A 19,838-nucleotide genomic window follows, 5' to 3' on the forward strand; every position below is an offset into this window, starting at 1 on the left:
GAACCAATTAAACTCCTACGCTTCCTGTATTGTCTTAGGCAACAGAACCCGACATGAAAGACATGCAATATCGCTATAGAAAAACATGACATCTTGAGACCTTTTTTATCACAATTATTTATCTTATTTCAACTAGTGAAATGTTAAATATTGAAAAGAATATCTCTATACAGATCATTTTCTTGTTCAAATTTTCAAAGAAACTAACTAGAGTAAAAAAGTCCTAACAATCACCAGTTGCTTGTTGTAAATCTATGTCTTATGTTTATAGTTTCATATAAGTCTAAGACTAAAAAAATGTACTATTAACATAAAATATAATTAATTAAAGAAACAATATATATATATATCAAAATTAAAAAACATCTGCTTTAGGCAAATATTCCTCGATGTCCACCCACCAAGTAGATTTCAATATTAAATCGGCGGATTGTTGTGCTGAAGGCGACATGTGTCAGATGATAATAGGACTCCCCACGGTGTAATCCGACCACTTGATCCTCTGATCAGGACATTACCCCGACAGGTAGAATTGTTTTTAAATCGGTCTGACATGCCTGATGGTATAATGCACTACAACATAATTTGTGAAATAATGGAGGATGCGTTTTGTGAATGGTCTGACATCACATGCCAAAAACAATGTGTTAATTGCCATTTGCATCAAGAAATAGAAAATCAGAATTTAAAAATCGCATTCATATTTTTTTCAGGAAGGTTATTTGTGATATAATTATATAATGGTATATTAATTATTATGTGAGCGTTTCACTCTAGATTGATTGTTGTCATATAATTAACGAATTACACCATACACATGCGTTTAACAATACCATATATCACTCCTACTCTGTCTAACCCTTTCACCACTGAGTAGACTCTACCATGCATTGCTATGGATGAGTCCATTATGGCCTACAGTGTTGAAAGGGTTAAGCTTACATACATCTGTCTTAAACATCTACAATAACATATATCCGTCTTAAACATCTGCACTAACATACATCCATCTTAAACATCTACACTAACAGATATCCGTCTTAAACATCTACACTAATATATATCCGTCTTAACCATCTACACTAACATACATATGTCTTAAACATCTTTACTAATATACATCTGTCTAATACATCTACACAAGTATATATCAATCTTAAACATCTACACTAACACATGTCCGTCTTAAACATCTACACTAATATATATCCGTCTTAAACATCTACACTATCATATATCCGTCTTAAACATCTACACTAATACATATCCGTCTTAAACATCTACACTAACATACATCCATCTTAAACATTTACACTAACATATATCCGTCTTAAACATCTACACTAACACATATCCGTCTTAAACATCTACACTAACATACATATGTCTTAAACATCTATACTAACATGTATCTGTCTTAAACATCTACACTAACACACATCTACCTTTAACATTTACATTAACATACATATGTCTTAAACATCTACACTAACAGATATCCGTCTTAAACATCTACACTAACATACATATGTCTTAAACATCTACACTAACACACACCTGTCTTTAACATCTACGCTAACACACATCTGTCCTTAAGATCTACACTAATATACATATGTCTTTAACATCTACACTAACACACATCTGTCCTTAACATCTACGCTAACACACACCTGTCTTTAACATCTACGCTAACACACATCTGTCCTTAAGATCTACACTAATATACATATGTCTTTAACATCTACGCTAACACACACCTGTCCTTAACATCTACACTAGCATACATATGTCCTTAACATCTACACTAACATACATCTGTCCTTAACATCTACACTAACATACATCTGTCTTCAACATCTATACTAACATATCGCTGTCTTAAACATCTACACTAACATACCTCTGTCCCAAACATCTACACTAACATACATCTGTCTTAAACCTCTACACTAACTTACATCTCCCTTTAATATCTGCACAAGATACGTATGTCCTAAACGTCTTCACTAACATACATCTTTCTTAAACATCTACATTAACATACATCTGTATTTAATTTCTACACTAACATACCTTTTCCGTCAATGTCCACAACCTTTTATGTATACAGATATATATCCCATACGAGTTGTAATTTTACCACTACAATGTATATATTTTATCCCATACGAGTTACAATATTTCCACTACAATGTATATATACATTGTATATATATCCCATACGAGTTACAATGTTACCACTAAAATATATATCCCATACGAGTTACAATGTTACCACTACAATATATATACCATACGAATTACAATGTTACCACTACAATATATATATATCCCATACGAGTTACAATGTTTCTTCTACTATATATATACCATACGAGTTACAATGTTTCTTCTACTATATATATACCATACGAGTAACAATGTTACCACTATAATAAATATATTCCATACGAGTTACAATGTTACCTCTACCATATATATATCCCATATGAGTTACAATGTTACCTCTACCATATATATCCCATACGAGTTACAATGTTACCACTACAATATACATATAAATTCCATATTAGTTACAAAGTTTCCACTACAATATATATCCCATACGAGTTACAAAATTATCTCTACCATATATATAAATTCCATACAAGTTACAAAGTTATCTCTACCATATATATAATTCATACGAGTTACAATGCTACCACTATCATATATATACCATACGAGTTACAAAGTTATCTCTACCATATATATATCCCATACGAGTTGCAATGTTACTTCTACTTATATATATCCTATACGAGTTACAAAGTTACCATTACCCTAAGTCTAACTTATGCCGGTGACAATGATACCACTACCAAATATTTGTACTCTTGGAGTAAATGTTCCACCATTATACATCAGTCCTTCCTGTTATCACTATTACCCGTCGGTTCTATAATAGTTACACCTGAACCCTACCATACACCTGCCTTACCCGCGTCAACGAGCAGAAGGTTTGGGATGCAACCTATACGTTTGATATCACACGTAGCATTCCACACGGTCAATTAAACAATGGTGGTACGGAATAGCATACATACCAAACCATGAGTAACACCTCAAAATGTCAATTCATTTCATTGTCTAACATGTAGTGATACCGTTTTATATGAACACAAATCACCAAGTGCAAACTAGAGGGTCAACTTAGCTATTTTGTTTGAGTAGCAATGACACGTTTACATAGTGATTTCAAAGGACAAAGACCAGCGCGAAAGGTCGTGTTTGCTGTTTTGTTAATCTAACGTAATCATAGGTTTACTGTGAATGGAGTAATCCATTACGCTTCCACCGTGAGGTTTTACTAAATGTTTACCCCCTCTAATGATGGGTATTCATTACAGTGCTAACCGCATGCGATTCCAGTTCATTGTTCCCACCAGTGACAAAGTATGTCTTCGTTCCTACGTATCCATTCCTTGTCCTGATTAAAGCGTGTTCTTGTTTGAGAATGAATGGGAGATGCTTTGAAGATTCCAATGTTATATATTTACCAAACACAATCTATGCTTCGCTCGATTCATCTCCCTTCTCTGTTCCGTTTAATATGTACGCTGGCTAGATAGCGAGACTTTGCTATGATGATTCTTATATATTTCCTTACCGGCCACTATGCTTCTGTCCATTCATTTCTTCTTCTTGCCCTGTAATCCACCGATTGCAGACAGCAGACGAAGCATTTGAAATTTCAATATGTCGTTCAAACTAGTCAGAAGTATGGTTCCGTCCCTTCTTCTTCTTTCTGTGTCCCACTGGGTGTACGCTAATAACAGAAACATACGCGTTTGTGGCTTCTTTATTGCTGTTCCTTTATCTATTTTGCTTGTCGTGTTCATGTCGCACATTGGGTGGCGACGGCAAGGGAATATACGTCTTATCTAAACTGAAAATATTGTGTAACATATTGGTAGTAGTATACGTAAAACGATACCATGTAATGACTCTGAGGCATATAAGTCAGAGGAATACCATGACGGGGTTTGAATGAAACCTCTCCCTATACACAGTTGATTTTGCTAAAATGTTTCCATATCATTTTAGTTCTTCTTTTTTTCGTTCATTAATATATTCATTTGTTTATTCATTATCCACTTTGTCATTAATATTAAACTTCAATTTGAAAATATATTATACTATGTAATAATCAATTTGTAAACAGTATGAACAGCATAAACTTCATTCATCTGGGCTGTAGGCACTACCAACTAGTTTCACCTCCGTATTTTTGGTTAAAGATGAATGCTTTCTGTCCTTCCGTCTTGATGTACTTTGATTTTTCTCTGTTTCATATATTTGCCCATATCTGTTCTCAGTTAAGTTATTGTGTCGTTTTGCAGCTTTGCTAATTGTTTTTTTCTCTCTAATTTATTTGGATGTATCAGTGTAGTTTTCATCTTAAAACGTAATAAAATACTCTCTTATACAATTGATTGGGGAATGAAATGACACCATTATAATTTTCTGACATTTTTTAAATGTAGTTTATAATTTTTAGAGACTTTTATCAATTATGCATCGTTAAATTGTTAAAAGTACGTTTCGTCCTGATAATGGCAATTGGTATTATAACAAATTGATGGATATGACAGAGGTTATGCCTGTTATATTCTAATTCCATTTATAATTCAGGTTTTATTATGTTATAATTAAAACCTAAAACAACATAGGTGTGCTAAGGATAACGGAGACACTCCTTGTTTTGTTTAGTGATATTTCAATCTATCAGTGAAACAAAACTTGTAATTGTTTATATATCTGAAAAACTGTTCTTATATATATATTATCTCAAAAAAGGTATATATAAGAGCTATGTATCTTTCAGTGATATCAAAATATAACTTTTTTCATATGTACCAAGTTTGTTTTATAATACATCTGGGGTGTTGAAATGATCAATCGTGTGGCAAATTAGCATTACAGCATTCGTGATCCTTACTGCTAAGGTAACGAGTTACATAGACTTAGGTTATCTACCAGCCGGAGCCGAACTCTCAGAAGCATCGTTAGTATAATCTATATACTATTGTCTTGTATAAAATATAATTTCTTTTTTTAATATATAGAAAATTAGTGCTGTTTGGTGAAATTAGAGTTTTGAATCTTGTATTTTGTAGTTTTAATACTGATATTCAATAATAAAACTAATATAAATAACGATATGGATAATTAACAAAACGTGGGTTAAGCTGGCAAGGCAGAAGGTTGTAGTGCCTGGTGTGAGAACTAACAGATACTAGTTAGATTACTGAGAATGGTATTGAGGGCATTCGAGGCTATTCTATTCACCAATCAAATATTATCTGTACATAAATATATTACATAGCATCTTTATGTTGTAAAGCGGCAATAAAATATTTTTTCAATACGTACTTACAAAGTATCATGCGTAATGATTATTCGGTTTGTTACACTATGCTTAAAATAAAACTACTAAAGCAAGCAAAAAATTACAAACAAATAGAACCAACAGCTTGTATGGCTGCACACCAACTTTGCAGCTGGTTGTATGATAAATATTTTAGATTTTACACTTTAAATTACATGTTTTCGGAAGACATAGGAATTGATTTTAGGAAAACATATGAGAATATATTAATATTTTAAAACCCGATACCACATAATTAAAAGAAAAAGCTCAGCTGACTATTAAGCTATCAATTCTTTAGGGATTTTACTATACGAATGTCGATTTCACTCTCTCAGCTAAATTTAATGGTTAACATACTGCAACGGTTTGTAAAGTTTACGCTTCATCCCAGCAGAAACTGTAGGTGAGGAATTCGACTCGGAGCGCTAGTAAGCCGATTGATTTAACAATATAGATTCAAAACGTGTTTGAAACTTTCGCCCTTGACCTGAAAACCTTAAAACCTACTAACATATAGACATCATTAAAATTATTTTTAATGATTTAATGAAACACTTGTACCAGAAATTACAGAAACTATTCAGCCTTGTGCATTATGTTTTGAAGAGAGAGGAACGTTTTAGCTTTTTGCTTTCTTCAATAAATATATTAAATACAATATTCTTTTACGTGGATAGAAACATTAAGAACATTAACCATGGTAGTCTGACGTCGGACGAGTGGAAGAGCTCGACAAAGTTCTTACAAGTTTTAGGAAAACAAGTTTAAGTCTTGTCTGGAAAGATGCGTCCTGTTAAAATAATTATTCTATCCCGCCTTTGTTATAACAACAGTTTTTATTGGTCAGTTACCGAAATAATACCATTCCTGCTTAGCTATAATTATGCTCACACGTGTATTTCAGGTGTAGCCCTGCTGACGTACGCTCCGACCTTTACGCTGCTGTTGGTTGTTTATATACTGTTAATCATTAAAGTATGTTGCAATATCGATATCAAATCACATCTGGCGTATTGGCTATGTCTTAGTGAAGTTAAAGCCGATTCCGATTAGTCACATGCGATGTAGCTGCCGAAATGAACAATATGCTTTCTGTCACTGTAAGATGATTAATGCAAAATGTTTGAGAATAAAGCACTATAGTTATTAAGTGTTGTGAGTATATCATTGTGGAAACAGGCATCCAGTCTTCGTTGAATTCAACATCTTCTCTCCTTCATGGTGTTCCACCATTATTAAACATAATTATTAAAAAATAGCAGTTCTGGAATAACATCTTACTTCGCCATAGCGCCTTTCGGAGACACTTCGAACTACGCTGAAGAAATATCACGTTCGCTGTGATGATCTTATATCTAAGTAATGTGATTACAGTGTCGGTTTAGGTCTTATACCTGTGTTATTAGCCTTAGACCGTTGGTGATAACTAATGGCAGATATTGTCCGCGGACCAATATCATGCTCTGTTATTATGCCATTTTGTGAAACTAAAATTAAGTGACTCTCAAAAATCCATAGAAATTACATTTATGATATGCATTCGCTAGTACATTTCACAATTATGTCGGATATGTTTAAATTATAATGGTTGTAAAGAAATGTGACATCATAGTTGAGAATGTATATCTTTTTACAGGTTGTGTGTTGGGTAACGAACATTACCGTCTAAAAGAGAAATTCAGTCCACCAATAGAGCCGTATGGGAGAATGAACTGCCTTATATGTCAGTGTATTCCGGTGAGTATTTATATCCAAATATGAAAAATAAATCATTTCATTTTCAGTTTTTGAGATACATGGTAAAATGTTATTATTTAAGGTCAGCATTTGCCATTATAATTTTATACAATACTTACATGTAAGTGATGCTGGATAAGTGTCTATTCTGGAGCGTTTGGCTGCATTTGGCCCTTCGATTCATCACGTTGTATATTTATTTTGGATTTGTGTCTTAAAGGTATAAACAAATACTCATGTTTGTTGTCCATGTATACTGTAGGTTTTTTGTTTGTTTTTGTGTTCGATTATCGTTACATATTTACGTCTAACTCCTAGAGTTAAGTGAAAGAAACAGACGTCTCTTTCATGTTAGCGTTCACTCACAAATAATTATATTCTTTCTATGAGGTCACGAGCAAAGAGCTATATCAAACCAATAGCCCGTATACTTATTGATATAAATAAGAGCGGATACTCTTTGCATTGTTGACTAATTGTAACATTATTGTTATTATTATGGATTTACCTATGCATACCTTTCCCAAGGGTAAGGCAATGCATTGTCTTTTGTATCATATCTTTTGTAGTTATTTACCTCCTTAACAATGACTGGATACGTTGAAATGGCATGCTTATTCGTTTCCAACAATTTGTGGTTAAGGCAGGACAGTACTGCATTCTGTCTCTTGTGCGATATTGCTATATAAGGGAGTAAACTAGTCAATTGTAACATCTATAGTTACTTTGTTAGTTACTTTCATCTGTTTATCCAAAGCGAGGCTTCCGGGGGAAGTTCAAATCTAAACGCAATTTCCGCCGGAAGATACAATTATCCGAATGTGAGAGGATTATCTGTGGAATTCATGAATGAAATCAATAGTAGTACAGATTGAAACACATGAATGAAAATAATAACCGTCAGCTTCCTCAATTAACGACTTACAAGATAATTCTATATTTACTTAAAACATATCGAACTTTCTTTCTGTTTGGCCTACTTTGCAGTTGCGTTTCCGTTATTTTTATTTTGAAAACGACACGAAAATGCAGCAAAGACATTTCTGACTAAAGACAAGTTATTTAAAACTCTATGATCTCGAGCAAGTGTAGACGTTTCTGTAACAAGCAGATTGTTTTTTTTCAAACTGGCAAATTAACGGAAGCTTGCACTGCTGTTGCTATACACATTTGCCATTAAGATGAAAAAGTTACTGTGAAAAGGGTGGTTACATTCTAGTTATGTCCTTATTTCTATAATGAACAATTATTTCAACTTTTTTTTTTTTACTAAAAATAAAAATAAAATGCATTCACAATTTCCCTCTGTTTTTTATGAATCAATTATTATTCAATAACTTTAAGGTGAAATTAATAAATATTGGTAGGCATTTTATTTCATTGTTCTAATAGATGGCAAAGTGAGTAGGTACAAAAATAGCTTTTTTAAGATTGTGTAAAAAACCTTGAGATCCTTCAGGGAAAATTACCCGCATCAGTGATTTCCTACAATTAGAATCTCCGTGGCATCGCTTCCCAACAGTTCTCCTGGCCGGTGCCGAGTGATGCTGATGATAGTTGATTTCCATATATCGATTATGTCTGTTCTATGATAGAAAACGTATTACTTCACTGGGTGAGGACGACACATAGCATGCAGGTAATATTCCTGTAACAACACTTGTTAGGTTTCCGCTGATTAATTACATTATCTTAGTTTAGTGAGATGGAAAAGAAACCCTCCATCCACAGAGTTTGGACATAAGTGTATGCCTCTATTTGATATTACTCTGCCTTAACATTTAAATAGTGAACAACCTATTTTGAGTTTTATACTTGAGAAGAATTTTGAAAGTATTCATATGATACACTTCATACTGAAAATAATAAAAGTATTGATATGAATAAGCGATGTAATATGTCATGGATAAATACACAAAATTAATGAACACGATAATTTAGACTACAACACTATAACAAGACTCTAACAAATTTCGTCGTAAAGCAAGATGGTGAATTCAAAACATCAGTGTGGAAATACTGGCATATGTCAGTGTATTTAGATGAATTTAAAGACAATGAACTAGTTTTGATAGAACAGAGGAGAAACCTTTGCAGAGACAAAAATAAAATGGTATGAACTATAGGGCGTTTGATAAATCATAGAGATATACAGCGACTCATCTAGAAATATGTATCGTAGTCAACAGGAAAGCTGTTAATTTTTATAATTATTCAAATTCAATCGTTCAAATGATGAACAAAAATTTCCTTAATTATGAATTAATATAGAAATCTCGATCTACATGTGTTGCTGAAAGAAAAAATAGGCAAGACGCTGGACCCGTTACTGTAGGGAAGGACTGGGCTTCTAATTGCTAATTTGCCTATGTTTTGCATTATAAGTAAGAGGTTTTGCGTGGTGACGTGAAACGAAAATCCGAATATAAAATAAGTGATTAATTTATTTATTTTCTAAAACGCTACGTATCATGTAAACTGGCTACTACGTTGTCCAGCCGCATTACTCTATTGTCTTATCCCCCCTTAGTTTGAAACTTAATCTGGAACCAGACATCAAAGTAATCAAAACAGTTTCTTTTTTTTCTTAAAAAAAAGAGAAGATTCTAGAGACGTAAGAAGTGTATGTATCCCCCTAAGAGCTCAAGTAAGATCACCATTTAAACCGTGACGTAACAGAATGACTAAAATAATACCGTACCGAATGCACTTGGAAAACGTTAAAAGACACATTGCGCACCAATCTATTTCAAATTCCTGAAGCCATCCATTGGCCATTTACGGTCTATTTGGGACAGAACAAATTGTTTGCGGACTGAGTTATGGAACAGATTTTTCTTCCACTACCACTTTAAATTTTCTCACCGTAGTGAATAAAGGTGCTTGGAGCTGGTACACACTTATGGTTTCCTACTTCCACTTTAGTGAGTTACACCTTGGACGTAATTGCATTTGTCCTTTTTTAAAATCTGGACCAAACTTGTTGCAGACTGACTTAACCGAACCTGAGCAGTTAAGCTCAGTGAAGTGCCTGTGTAGGCTCAGGAAACATAGACCTGTTTTATCCCACTACATGCTCATATAAGGCGATTAGTGGTATGCTGCCTGCAGAATCGGAGATTTTTCTTTTCTCCTTATCATGGCACATTTGAGATATCAAAATTGATCAGTTGACTAATTTCAACACATTACACATTCCGAAATCTTGTCTTTTTCTTTTAGTACTTTCAAAGATTTCCATGTAAATCTAGTATTTTTTTCAAAGTTTTCCCTAGTTTTATCGATTTTGAGTTCAACTTACTTTTTTTTTACTCTTAAGTATTCTCTTTGATATTTTCGTTCTACTACCTGCTCTTTACTTTTGGCACCCCTCCTTCGGGTAAGCACGTTACCAGGATAATGCTTATAAGTAGGGTATCATGTTACCTTGTCATAATTATGAATTGCAGTGAAATGACACTTTAAGTTGGTCCTTGAGTGACTCCATCATCATGTACGACCTTAGCTGTTGCAAGGGCGAAAAATCCTGAACAGATAAACAAACTTTTCACGGTTGAGACTGGTGTACAACATACTCTGAACGGACTCTATATTTGACGTACTGAGGCAGGGCTCTCACTAATATAACAGACATATCTGTACCCCCTTAACATGTTGGCATTAATCCATCCACACATCCGATGTGTTAAAACTAAATAGACAATTAAATTTAGGTATAGTGCCATCTTAATAGAAAAAGGCCATTAAAGTCAGCGATAATCACTGACACAGAAATTTAATTGTATATCTCAACTCTACAACAGCGCGAACGTATGCAGACATGCCTAGATAAATATACTAACACTTCATCCACGTGGTTTGCTAAAACAGTTTGCCTTGTATGTTGTTAGGATGTGGTACATAATTTGATTTAATTATCTTAAAAATGTTATAGTCTTTCAATTTAACAAGTAAAACAGGTTTCCCTGGAGGAGTACACGCATTCTGCATTACCTGTGTTGTCCGGGTTAAATCTTTTATACATGTTGTCCTGGTTACATCTTTTATACATTCATTCATAGCAGTTTCATGATCAGGGGTAAAACGCATTATGAAGCAGAAACCCTCATTTCGTAATGATGTGTATCCAATCATTTAATATTTCCCATTATGTGAAGTCAGATTAAAAACCTGTCGTTATAAATATTCTGACATTAATGAAAATAAATCCTGGGGATTTGGAAACAGGATATACCTAATGTTTCCTACTTCATGTTGGAAGATGCAACTAATGTGGAAACCCCTGCAGGATTTGTCATTTTCGCTACGCTGGAACACAAATGCGACCATAATAAATCTGCTGCACCAAATTTAACATTGTGGTATTTTAGTACTTTAGTACTTTTGTGTGTCTCCTTGTCTCCTTTCACGTCATATGGACTTGAGTACCGATTTTGACATTATCTGTTGGCGCTACGGTAAACATCGAGTTTAATGTGTAGCATTTTGTTTCCTATATACATGTAGCTACCAAGACGGTTTGTTTACTCTTAACAATCAGCGGTGTTTTCCTCGGCATCTGTTCGAGATTCGCAAATGAAACGGTGCCAAGGAAGACACAACACCACAGAAATAAATAGTGATCCTAAATGTTGCATAGTGGTTAAAATCTCTCCTGATTCCGCCTTTTTAGATATTTTCTTTTCTAACCTCTCTATTCTGTCTCTTTTCATTTGACCTCAACTGTTGTGACGACCATATCCTTTACAAACAAACGAACTGACATAACATGGGACACAATTACAATATAACTAGTTCCGGCTGCTAATCAATTGAACACACTAAAGAAAATGTATTTGACAAATTTCCAGATGAATTATTTACAGTGTAGCGAATAAAAAAGATATTACACAAGCTTCTTTCACGTAAGATTTATGAAACACGTCCTCATGTTTCTTTTTTGCCAACAAAACGTGCTGATATGAAAATAAAAAACTTAGATAAGATTATCCAAGGCTTAATGTTTTTTCTCCGGTTGGTCTTCAATTTAACTGTGTCTGTTAAACAATCTTGCTTCTCGAGGCTATTTATTTATTCGTTATTTCCACAACTGCATAACGACTGTCTGAAATCTGACGCCAATTACAAATATATACTAGATAGTTTTACATTTACCAAATTCTTACATTTTTGAAACCTGCATAAGGTCGTTTTATCTCCATACCTTCATTAGATATTCCTTTACCCGTCATAAATATTACTGGATTACCGACATTTTGCGTCTTATTTTCGCAAGTTCCCTGTCTCAACAAATCTCTAAAAAGCTTAATTGTGCGTGTCATTTACTAGCAGACACAGCTAAAAAAAACTCCATTATTACGCTATGATAGGATTCGTGACCGAGTCGATATTTGACAAGATTTTAAGCGAAAATAAAAAAAATCCCTTTAAAACATTAGTGATCCACTGTATAAAATAATCACAAGTAGTGAGGTCAAATTCCTACGCTGAGGTCGGAGGCATTTCCGGTGCATTAAATGGCTTGACTTCAGACAGAAAATGATTAACATAACATGTGGTTATTGTTTGTGGAGCAAATCTTACTATTCTTACTATTATATAACATGGGTATTTTTGTCTTGCAAATTTCTTAAATCATTCAGTATCATCTATAAATATACGCTGATATCATTAATGCAATACTCTAAGGTCAGCCGATGTTAACACTTCAATACCGCTCGAACTTGTGGTAAGCCGTTAAGAATTTGTCAATAAATTCAGATAGCATTACTGAAAAAATCTATATTTTTGCGTTTCCAAATTTTGGAGGATTTGCTAAAATGATAATTTTCGAAGATTAACTTGTCAGTAATTGCGCGGAAAATCGTTATTACCAAAATCGCTAATATCATAATAAAAAGGAACAAAAAATGCTTTTACAGCATGAGTTCACACTATCAATTCCTTAAACAAATTTTAGTTACAAAAGCTGAAGTCATTTTATCCAAAGATTACCAACATGTGAGCTAATACCATAATTATACCATACAATCGATTAAACCAAGAAAAAATTCGAACAAAGGAAACAGTACTGGAATTACCTGGAAGGGTTAAAAGAAAATAAGACCAAGCGCTTTAAAGACAAACTTCTGTGTCAGGGAATGGAAAAAAACACATTTCGTTCTCATTGTCTACCATGGAATCGCAAGTCACAATTATTAGCTTAATAATATCAAAGTTTTACTTTCTACACAAAGAACGTATTGTTTGTGTTGAAAGTAACATTAGATGTTGCATATTTCCAAACGTTTAAACCTATTGAAGACATGAGCTTAATAAAGAAAGTTAATATATTACTGCACAAGAAAACAGAGTATTTCCATTGAGATGAAAATGGCGACCGTTAAACCTGCCAAAATCTTTATAAGATTTGACAGATACTCAGGTAGATAGTTGCTCGCAAGTTCATTTACTTGATGACTGTTACTAAATAACATATAAAAAATATGAATCTACAACTTTTTACAAATTAAACCCCTCGTGAAGTTGATATAATTTGATCTTGAAAATAACCATTCCTCTAAAGTGTATGACATTAACTTAATCTTTCATTCTCTTTTCAATTTCAATATAACTTACATTTTTTGCATACAAGTATATAAACAATGAAACGTGTTTTATCTTCATGACTACTCCATGTGTACACAGTATTATGTTAGCAGTGGCTTACTTCCGTTTGTATTTTTTTTTATTATAGCGAACATGTGCACTAGCTAAGTGCATTGTGGACAGACAAAATAGATTTATGGAAATATGAGGTGTGAAATTATCGATTGATCTGTCAGAAAACGTTTATAACTTGAATGTTACTTTAGATATTTAAACTTTCTTTCAAATATACAACTTCCACAAATCATGCGACATATATATTACAAAGAAGGATTTACTCACAAGTGTGAAACACTTAATGCAGCAAATCTGCGCCATAATTTAAAGACGACAAACACAGCCCACTACACTATTTATACTGTAGTGGAAATTGATGTTTGTTTAAACAAGTACAGAAGAATAGGTAAGATTTAACGCGAAGGGAAAACCCAATATATTTATGTAGGAACACACTTACGGTGAGTGTCAATTTCTGACGAGATTTAAAACAAGATTTGTTTTTAAACTTTGAGAGCTTCTGGCGAACTCAATTTAAATGTCATATTTTGAGGTTTAGCAAATTCTCTGAAGTAATTAACTAAATGAGTATTATCAAAGAATTGAATATACACACTGAACAACCTTGAAATTAAATATCCTAAGTTCATAAGTATATATTTATTGCTTTAACTGCATCAAAATGGTATTTCGCATAAAAGCAGTATAATTTTTGATAGTTATGACAATAATATGATATTTAACTCAACAGCTGGGGGTATGTATTCAATAAATTGATCAGCCTATAACCAATGTTGAATCGCAGTCGCAAACGCCAAAGACAAAGTTTCAAGTAGGTGTTACAAATGCCTCCAGTTAACTGCTTATAAAGCAGCAATGCAGAGCAAAGTAAATGTGCATTAATTACAGACCGAAACCTTCTTCCACCAAAATTATTTTAAGAGCATCCAGCCACTCTTTGTCAAGGTAGAAAAAAAACCTCAACAATAGCAACATACAGGACACAATCATAACGCATAATCGGAATGAAAAACACCAGTAAGACACATATTACACAAATGTAACACAACCCCTACGACTAGAAATAAAACAACACCAACGGTCAGGCGACCGTTTCAAAAGACCCTCCTTGCAGTCGTAAATGATGCTTAAGCTCACTGTAATGTTTATCAAAATATAATAAACCTTTATACCAAATTTGATCAAAATCGGTCAATATCTAAATTTTGACTACTTAGAGACTGCGACGGTTATTTAAGATGCGCCGCTAGGCCTCTGCCCAAACATACCTGCCAAGTCTTTTTATAGTTTCTGAGGAAATACCCAAATATGAAGATACATGTATATTGAACAGAAGTGATAATAAGATATGCATAATAAGATATGCATACGGAACATACAAGTCTGTTATAACGTTCATATTAAGATTTGCTAATGTTTTGGTTTATTTTAATATTTACTTGCCTTTGTTATATATTTTCACTATTGTTTGTTTTTTTCTATGACCCTGACATGTACTATCTGCAATCTAGATGCAGACTCTTATCTTTCCTTCAAACATGGTTAATCATCTTTATTCTTGTCATTATCAATTCAGTTGTTCTATTGTCAGACTGTGTAACTGGTATTTTAGGTAACAAATCGCCCCTTCATTTCTATACCATATTGCCCCAGTAGTTCAACCATCTGCAACTTAAGCCATTTACACCTACACGGCGATGCCTTGATTGTCCAGATTCTGCTATGAGTAAGTTTTCCTCTATAAGTGCATACATTACGTATATTATATGTGCCGGCTGTACATCACACTTATGCTTTATTCCAAAATTGGTTACAATTGCAGGTAAATAAGCTTAATTGATATTTGTTACAGAACACTCGTAAATCAAAGTAAGGCTGTTTAGTTTTTTGTCTGCTGATGTCGGACATAATGGTTTCAGGCAAAGAATTAGACGAGTAGGTAAACCAATATAGCTCTGTTTATAAAACGAACGAGAACCAATCACCTTGGATACCCCCTGTTCTATTACAATAATACCGATCAGTGTGGCAAGTGCTGTAATATTACATAAGCTTAATATCGTGTATTCAGTCAAATGTTCGTTTTTTTTATTTGTTTTTAAAAACATAAATACACAGCGAAGAGTTATAGGATTTTTTGGATGGTCATTGTGGATTTGTGTACATTTATATTTCATCAGAACAAGTATGATAATAACGCAGATATTCTTGGCCGTTTATGAATCATGAATTTAGCTTAAACAGATTACTAGGTAACAGAGTCAAAACACCTTAGGATTACACGGACGGAAACAACATGCATTAATAACAGACACTGTTGTAAACTTAATATGCTAAAGAAGATAGCTTGGACGATCACAATATCCAGTCAATAACACATACTGTGATAAATTATGTTAGTCGACATTGATAGATGTTCTATAATTCTGTATAATATTGACCCACTATGGCTTTGCCCCTTAGCGCTGTTGGACAAGAAGCTTTAATTTCTAATTAAAAGATGTGAAAGAGCAAAACTGTGTACATTTTAATTCAAGATCAACGTCATATTAATTTGTCTTCCAAAGTAAAATAATTTAAAATATTTAGCAGTTCTCAATATTACGCTTTATATTCAATGATACAACGAAAGTCGTGATAAGTTTATATATGGTCAGTTTGTGAAGCGCGATTGCGTTAGATTAGAAAACATTTGTTTTTATTAAAAAGTGACGAATAAATGAAGAGTATACATTTAGATAGCAATACAATCAGGCTTGTTTGATGTAATTTGACTATATCGTCATGATTTATTATCTTACATCAAAACGTTTGTTACAGCTTTAGGGGATTGAATGAAATATAACATTTTAACATGCGTAGACTGTTAAAGAACAACATCAACTGTGTACTGCTTAAATCAGTAATAGTTTGATGAAAAGGAAATAATATATAAACCTTTCATGATCTTGAATATCAACACCCACTCTTGATTTTAAGATGGTATTATCATTATTTTGACCAATCTTAGTGTAAGTAGCGTTTTGGCTCAATTTTAACGTTATGTAGATGCTGATTACCTGTGATTTAAATCTATTTTCTAAAGTAATTTTGTGCTGCCCGCTGCTCATATCGTATCACGTATACTACTTATATAACTCAAATCTAGAATCCCAGGACGAGGAATCATAACTTTCAATTCCATTGATTACGAAGTGTTTTTTCGATCATTGTGTAATTATGCTTATGCTTTCTAGTATAACTAGGTTGATGTAATTTAATAACTTTTCTTGATCAATGCTCATAGGAAAGGCTAAATTTCCACAAAAATATCGCCACAGATCGGACCCATGGTTTACTCGATTCTGTTGCATTCTCTCCAGACATTTCTCTGTCAGTAGTCGAGTGAATGATAGGCAATAGATTACCACTAATTGTGTAAACAAACTCCCCTGTTGTGTCGCCGGGCGTGAGAAGGCATGGGGTGGAGAGAGGGACAACCTTTTCATTAAGACCTTATTCGTTAGAATAATTTATTATCGTAGGATTAAATTTGTCGAGACGTGTAGGAGAAATTGCTACAGTGTCAACCAATGTAGGGGCTTTCACAGACCGCCATCGACTTGAGTGGGACCGGGTTATGCTTGTATGTGAATAGCGGCGGATTAGAGGTACAATGGTCCCTGAATCCCCCTCTTGATAATGTGAATGGCATACATGAACTTGGCAAGATTCGGAGGTGTGAAAAGGTTTGCCGGCTAACAGATAAAGCCCCCTTCTAATTTTAAAGCTACGTGTTTAATGCATATATAAAGGGGAGGATTAATCCAATCTACGTGATAAGATGAGATAGTTAGTTTTAGGAATTTCCAATGATTCAAATTCAAGACATTTTTACCTTTTCAGTTAACTTTTAATCAAACTAGCCATGATGTTCAATTTCTTTGAAGTTGTTCCATGTTTGTATCAAATGCTTTCTCTGGTAAGTAAAACATTACCTTTATCAGTCGAATTGTTTGGTTAATTTAGTCAGATTGGTTTAAGGGATTTCAAGGGTTTCATCAGTGTTTGAAAGGCTCAGAGTAGATGAGAATTTGTTGTTAGCATGTTAATAAAAATAATACTTAATTCTCCCTCCAACACGTAGGCCAAATACACATTCTGAACATGGAACGAATGCATGGCTTTGCGGCACCAAGTTGTCTATAAGAGAAGAAATGTGAAAAACAAAAACGCTTAACCTTCAGAAACGTATATTTACTTTGTGCAATGACGCCATGACACATGTTTGTACAAATAAAATACATAATAGTAAAAATGATAATAATAAAAAAAAAATCGAATAAAGAAATCTACATAGATATGTATTAAATCATGGAATTTAAAGAAAAAAAAGAATATCAACTTCCTGTGTCTTCAACCACAGGCATGATTTGTCAACCGGAAGTGCCTGTCCCATCATATGTGTCACACCGTAATGATTTTAGGGAAACACAACATATTGATCTTTGGTTCTTTTTGATCTTTTGTTAAACTGTTAGATTCATCTTATATTATTTTTCAATCTCTCCAACATCTTTAATAGCACTTAAACAGGTGGCACATACTACAGTAAGCTTACATGTAATAACATATCACTAGATATTGCAAAATATCACTAAAACAATATTACAAAATATTATATAAAATTAGTCTTCAAATATTAACGTGCTTTGATATATTTTGCCACAGTTTAGATATATTCCTTAGTTTAACTATTTAACATATCCAAAACGTACAGTTGTGAATGGGAACGTGAAGCTTACAATACTTCAGTAGCCATATATCGCTTTAATGGGAAATTAAACCATAGAATCTTGATCAAACTCCCCTAACAATATAATCTAAAATACATCCATGTTGAGGAGGTATAAGATCGTGATAAATGGCAGCCTCATGACTTATTCATGGACAAATGAAAACCACCAACCTTAATCTCATGTAAAATAGTATGTCTAATTGTTGTATGTCGACGTTATCAATGCGAAAGGATGTAACATTATTGCAAGTGTGGAGATGAACGTTGTAAATAGGAAAGGGGCCGTCGTCATTATTTGATTTCAGAATATTGGTGTTAAAACATTCGCCTGAATATAAAGTAGCTTTTCACTTCGATTTTCATCTGAGCTTCGTATTGGAAGTTAGATATATATCTTTCTCTCGAGCTGCGAGACATAAAGCGTTTAGTTGGTTATGCTTCAATTATGATCGTTATTTGTTTATATATATTTCTGGATCAAAATATATAAATATAAGATTATAAATATTATAGATTATAAGATTATATAAGGCTCAGTTATCAAAATATTGGTTTTGTTTGGACTTATTGTTTGGCTAAGGTCATTTAAGGTCCTGTCATTATAAAGGTCAATTATGTTTTTCATAGGCTTTGTGACCATTTAAGCGTAAAGGTGTTTATGCTACAGTTATGATTTTTTTTTTATCAAAATATATAAATATAAGATTATAAATATTATAGATTATAAAATTATATGAGGTTCAGTTATCAAAATATTGGTTTTGATTGGACTTATTGCTTGGCAAAGGTCATATAAGGACATTATAAATGTCTTTTTTTTTTCATAGGCTTTGTGACTCATAAATTGAGCACTCTTATTGAGCCTAGGCATTTGGTAAAATTTCGGCTGTGCATTGCTAAGGTCCTTAGTTCGACCAATGCATTTTTATCTTTATTTTATTTCCCTTTTTAGATTTTCTTATTTCAAACCACCTTACTTCTATAACATGCATTGCAACATATGGCTTTTAAAGCGTTTTTCATTTGAAAAGGACTTAAACAAGCATTTCACGACAGTAACAAGGTAACAGTATAGTTTATCTGCCGTCCGTTTAAAATGAATTTTAAAACAGATAGTTCAAAACACCTAATGGATACCTTTAGTTTGTACCATTTGCAAGTTTAGCCGAAAATACACTATTTCTTTCGCTATTGTCTTGCGGTATAATGGAGAGGAAAAGGGATATCAAATTGGAATGCAAT

General features: G+C 33.3%; 1 protein-coding gene across 1 annotated transcript in view; it reads left to right on the top strand.

Moving 5' to 3' along the window:
• Nucleotides 1-19,838, top strand: part of LOC110447258 (chordin-like) — a 70,293-nt gene that overhangs the window by 9,607 nt on the left and 40,848 nt on the right. The window contains exon 2 of the mRNA XM_021492833.1: nucleotides 7,053-7,153. Within this exon, the coding sequence (XP_021348508.1) occupies nucleotides 7,053-7,153 (101 nt within the window). The remainder of the gene's footprint in view (nucleotides 1-7,052; nucleotides 7,154-19,838) is intronic.

Source organism: Mizuhopecten yessoensis, unplaced genomic scaffold, assembly GCF_002113885.1.
Source record: "Mizuhopecten yessoensis strain PY_sf001 unplaced genomic scaffold, ASM211388v2 scaffold3253, whole genome shotgun sequence".
In the NCBI taxonomy this organism is placed as follows: domain Eukaryota; kingdom Metazoa; phylum Mollusca; class Bivalvia; order Pectinida; family Pectinidae; genus Mizuhopecten; species Mizuhopecten yessoensis.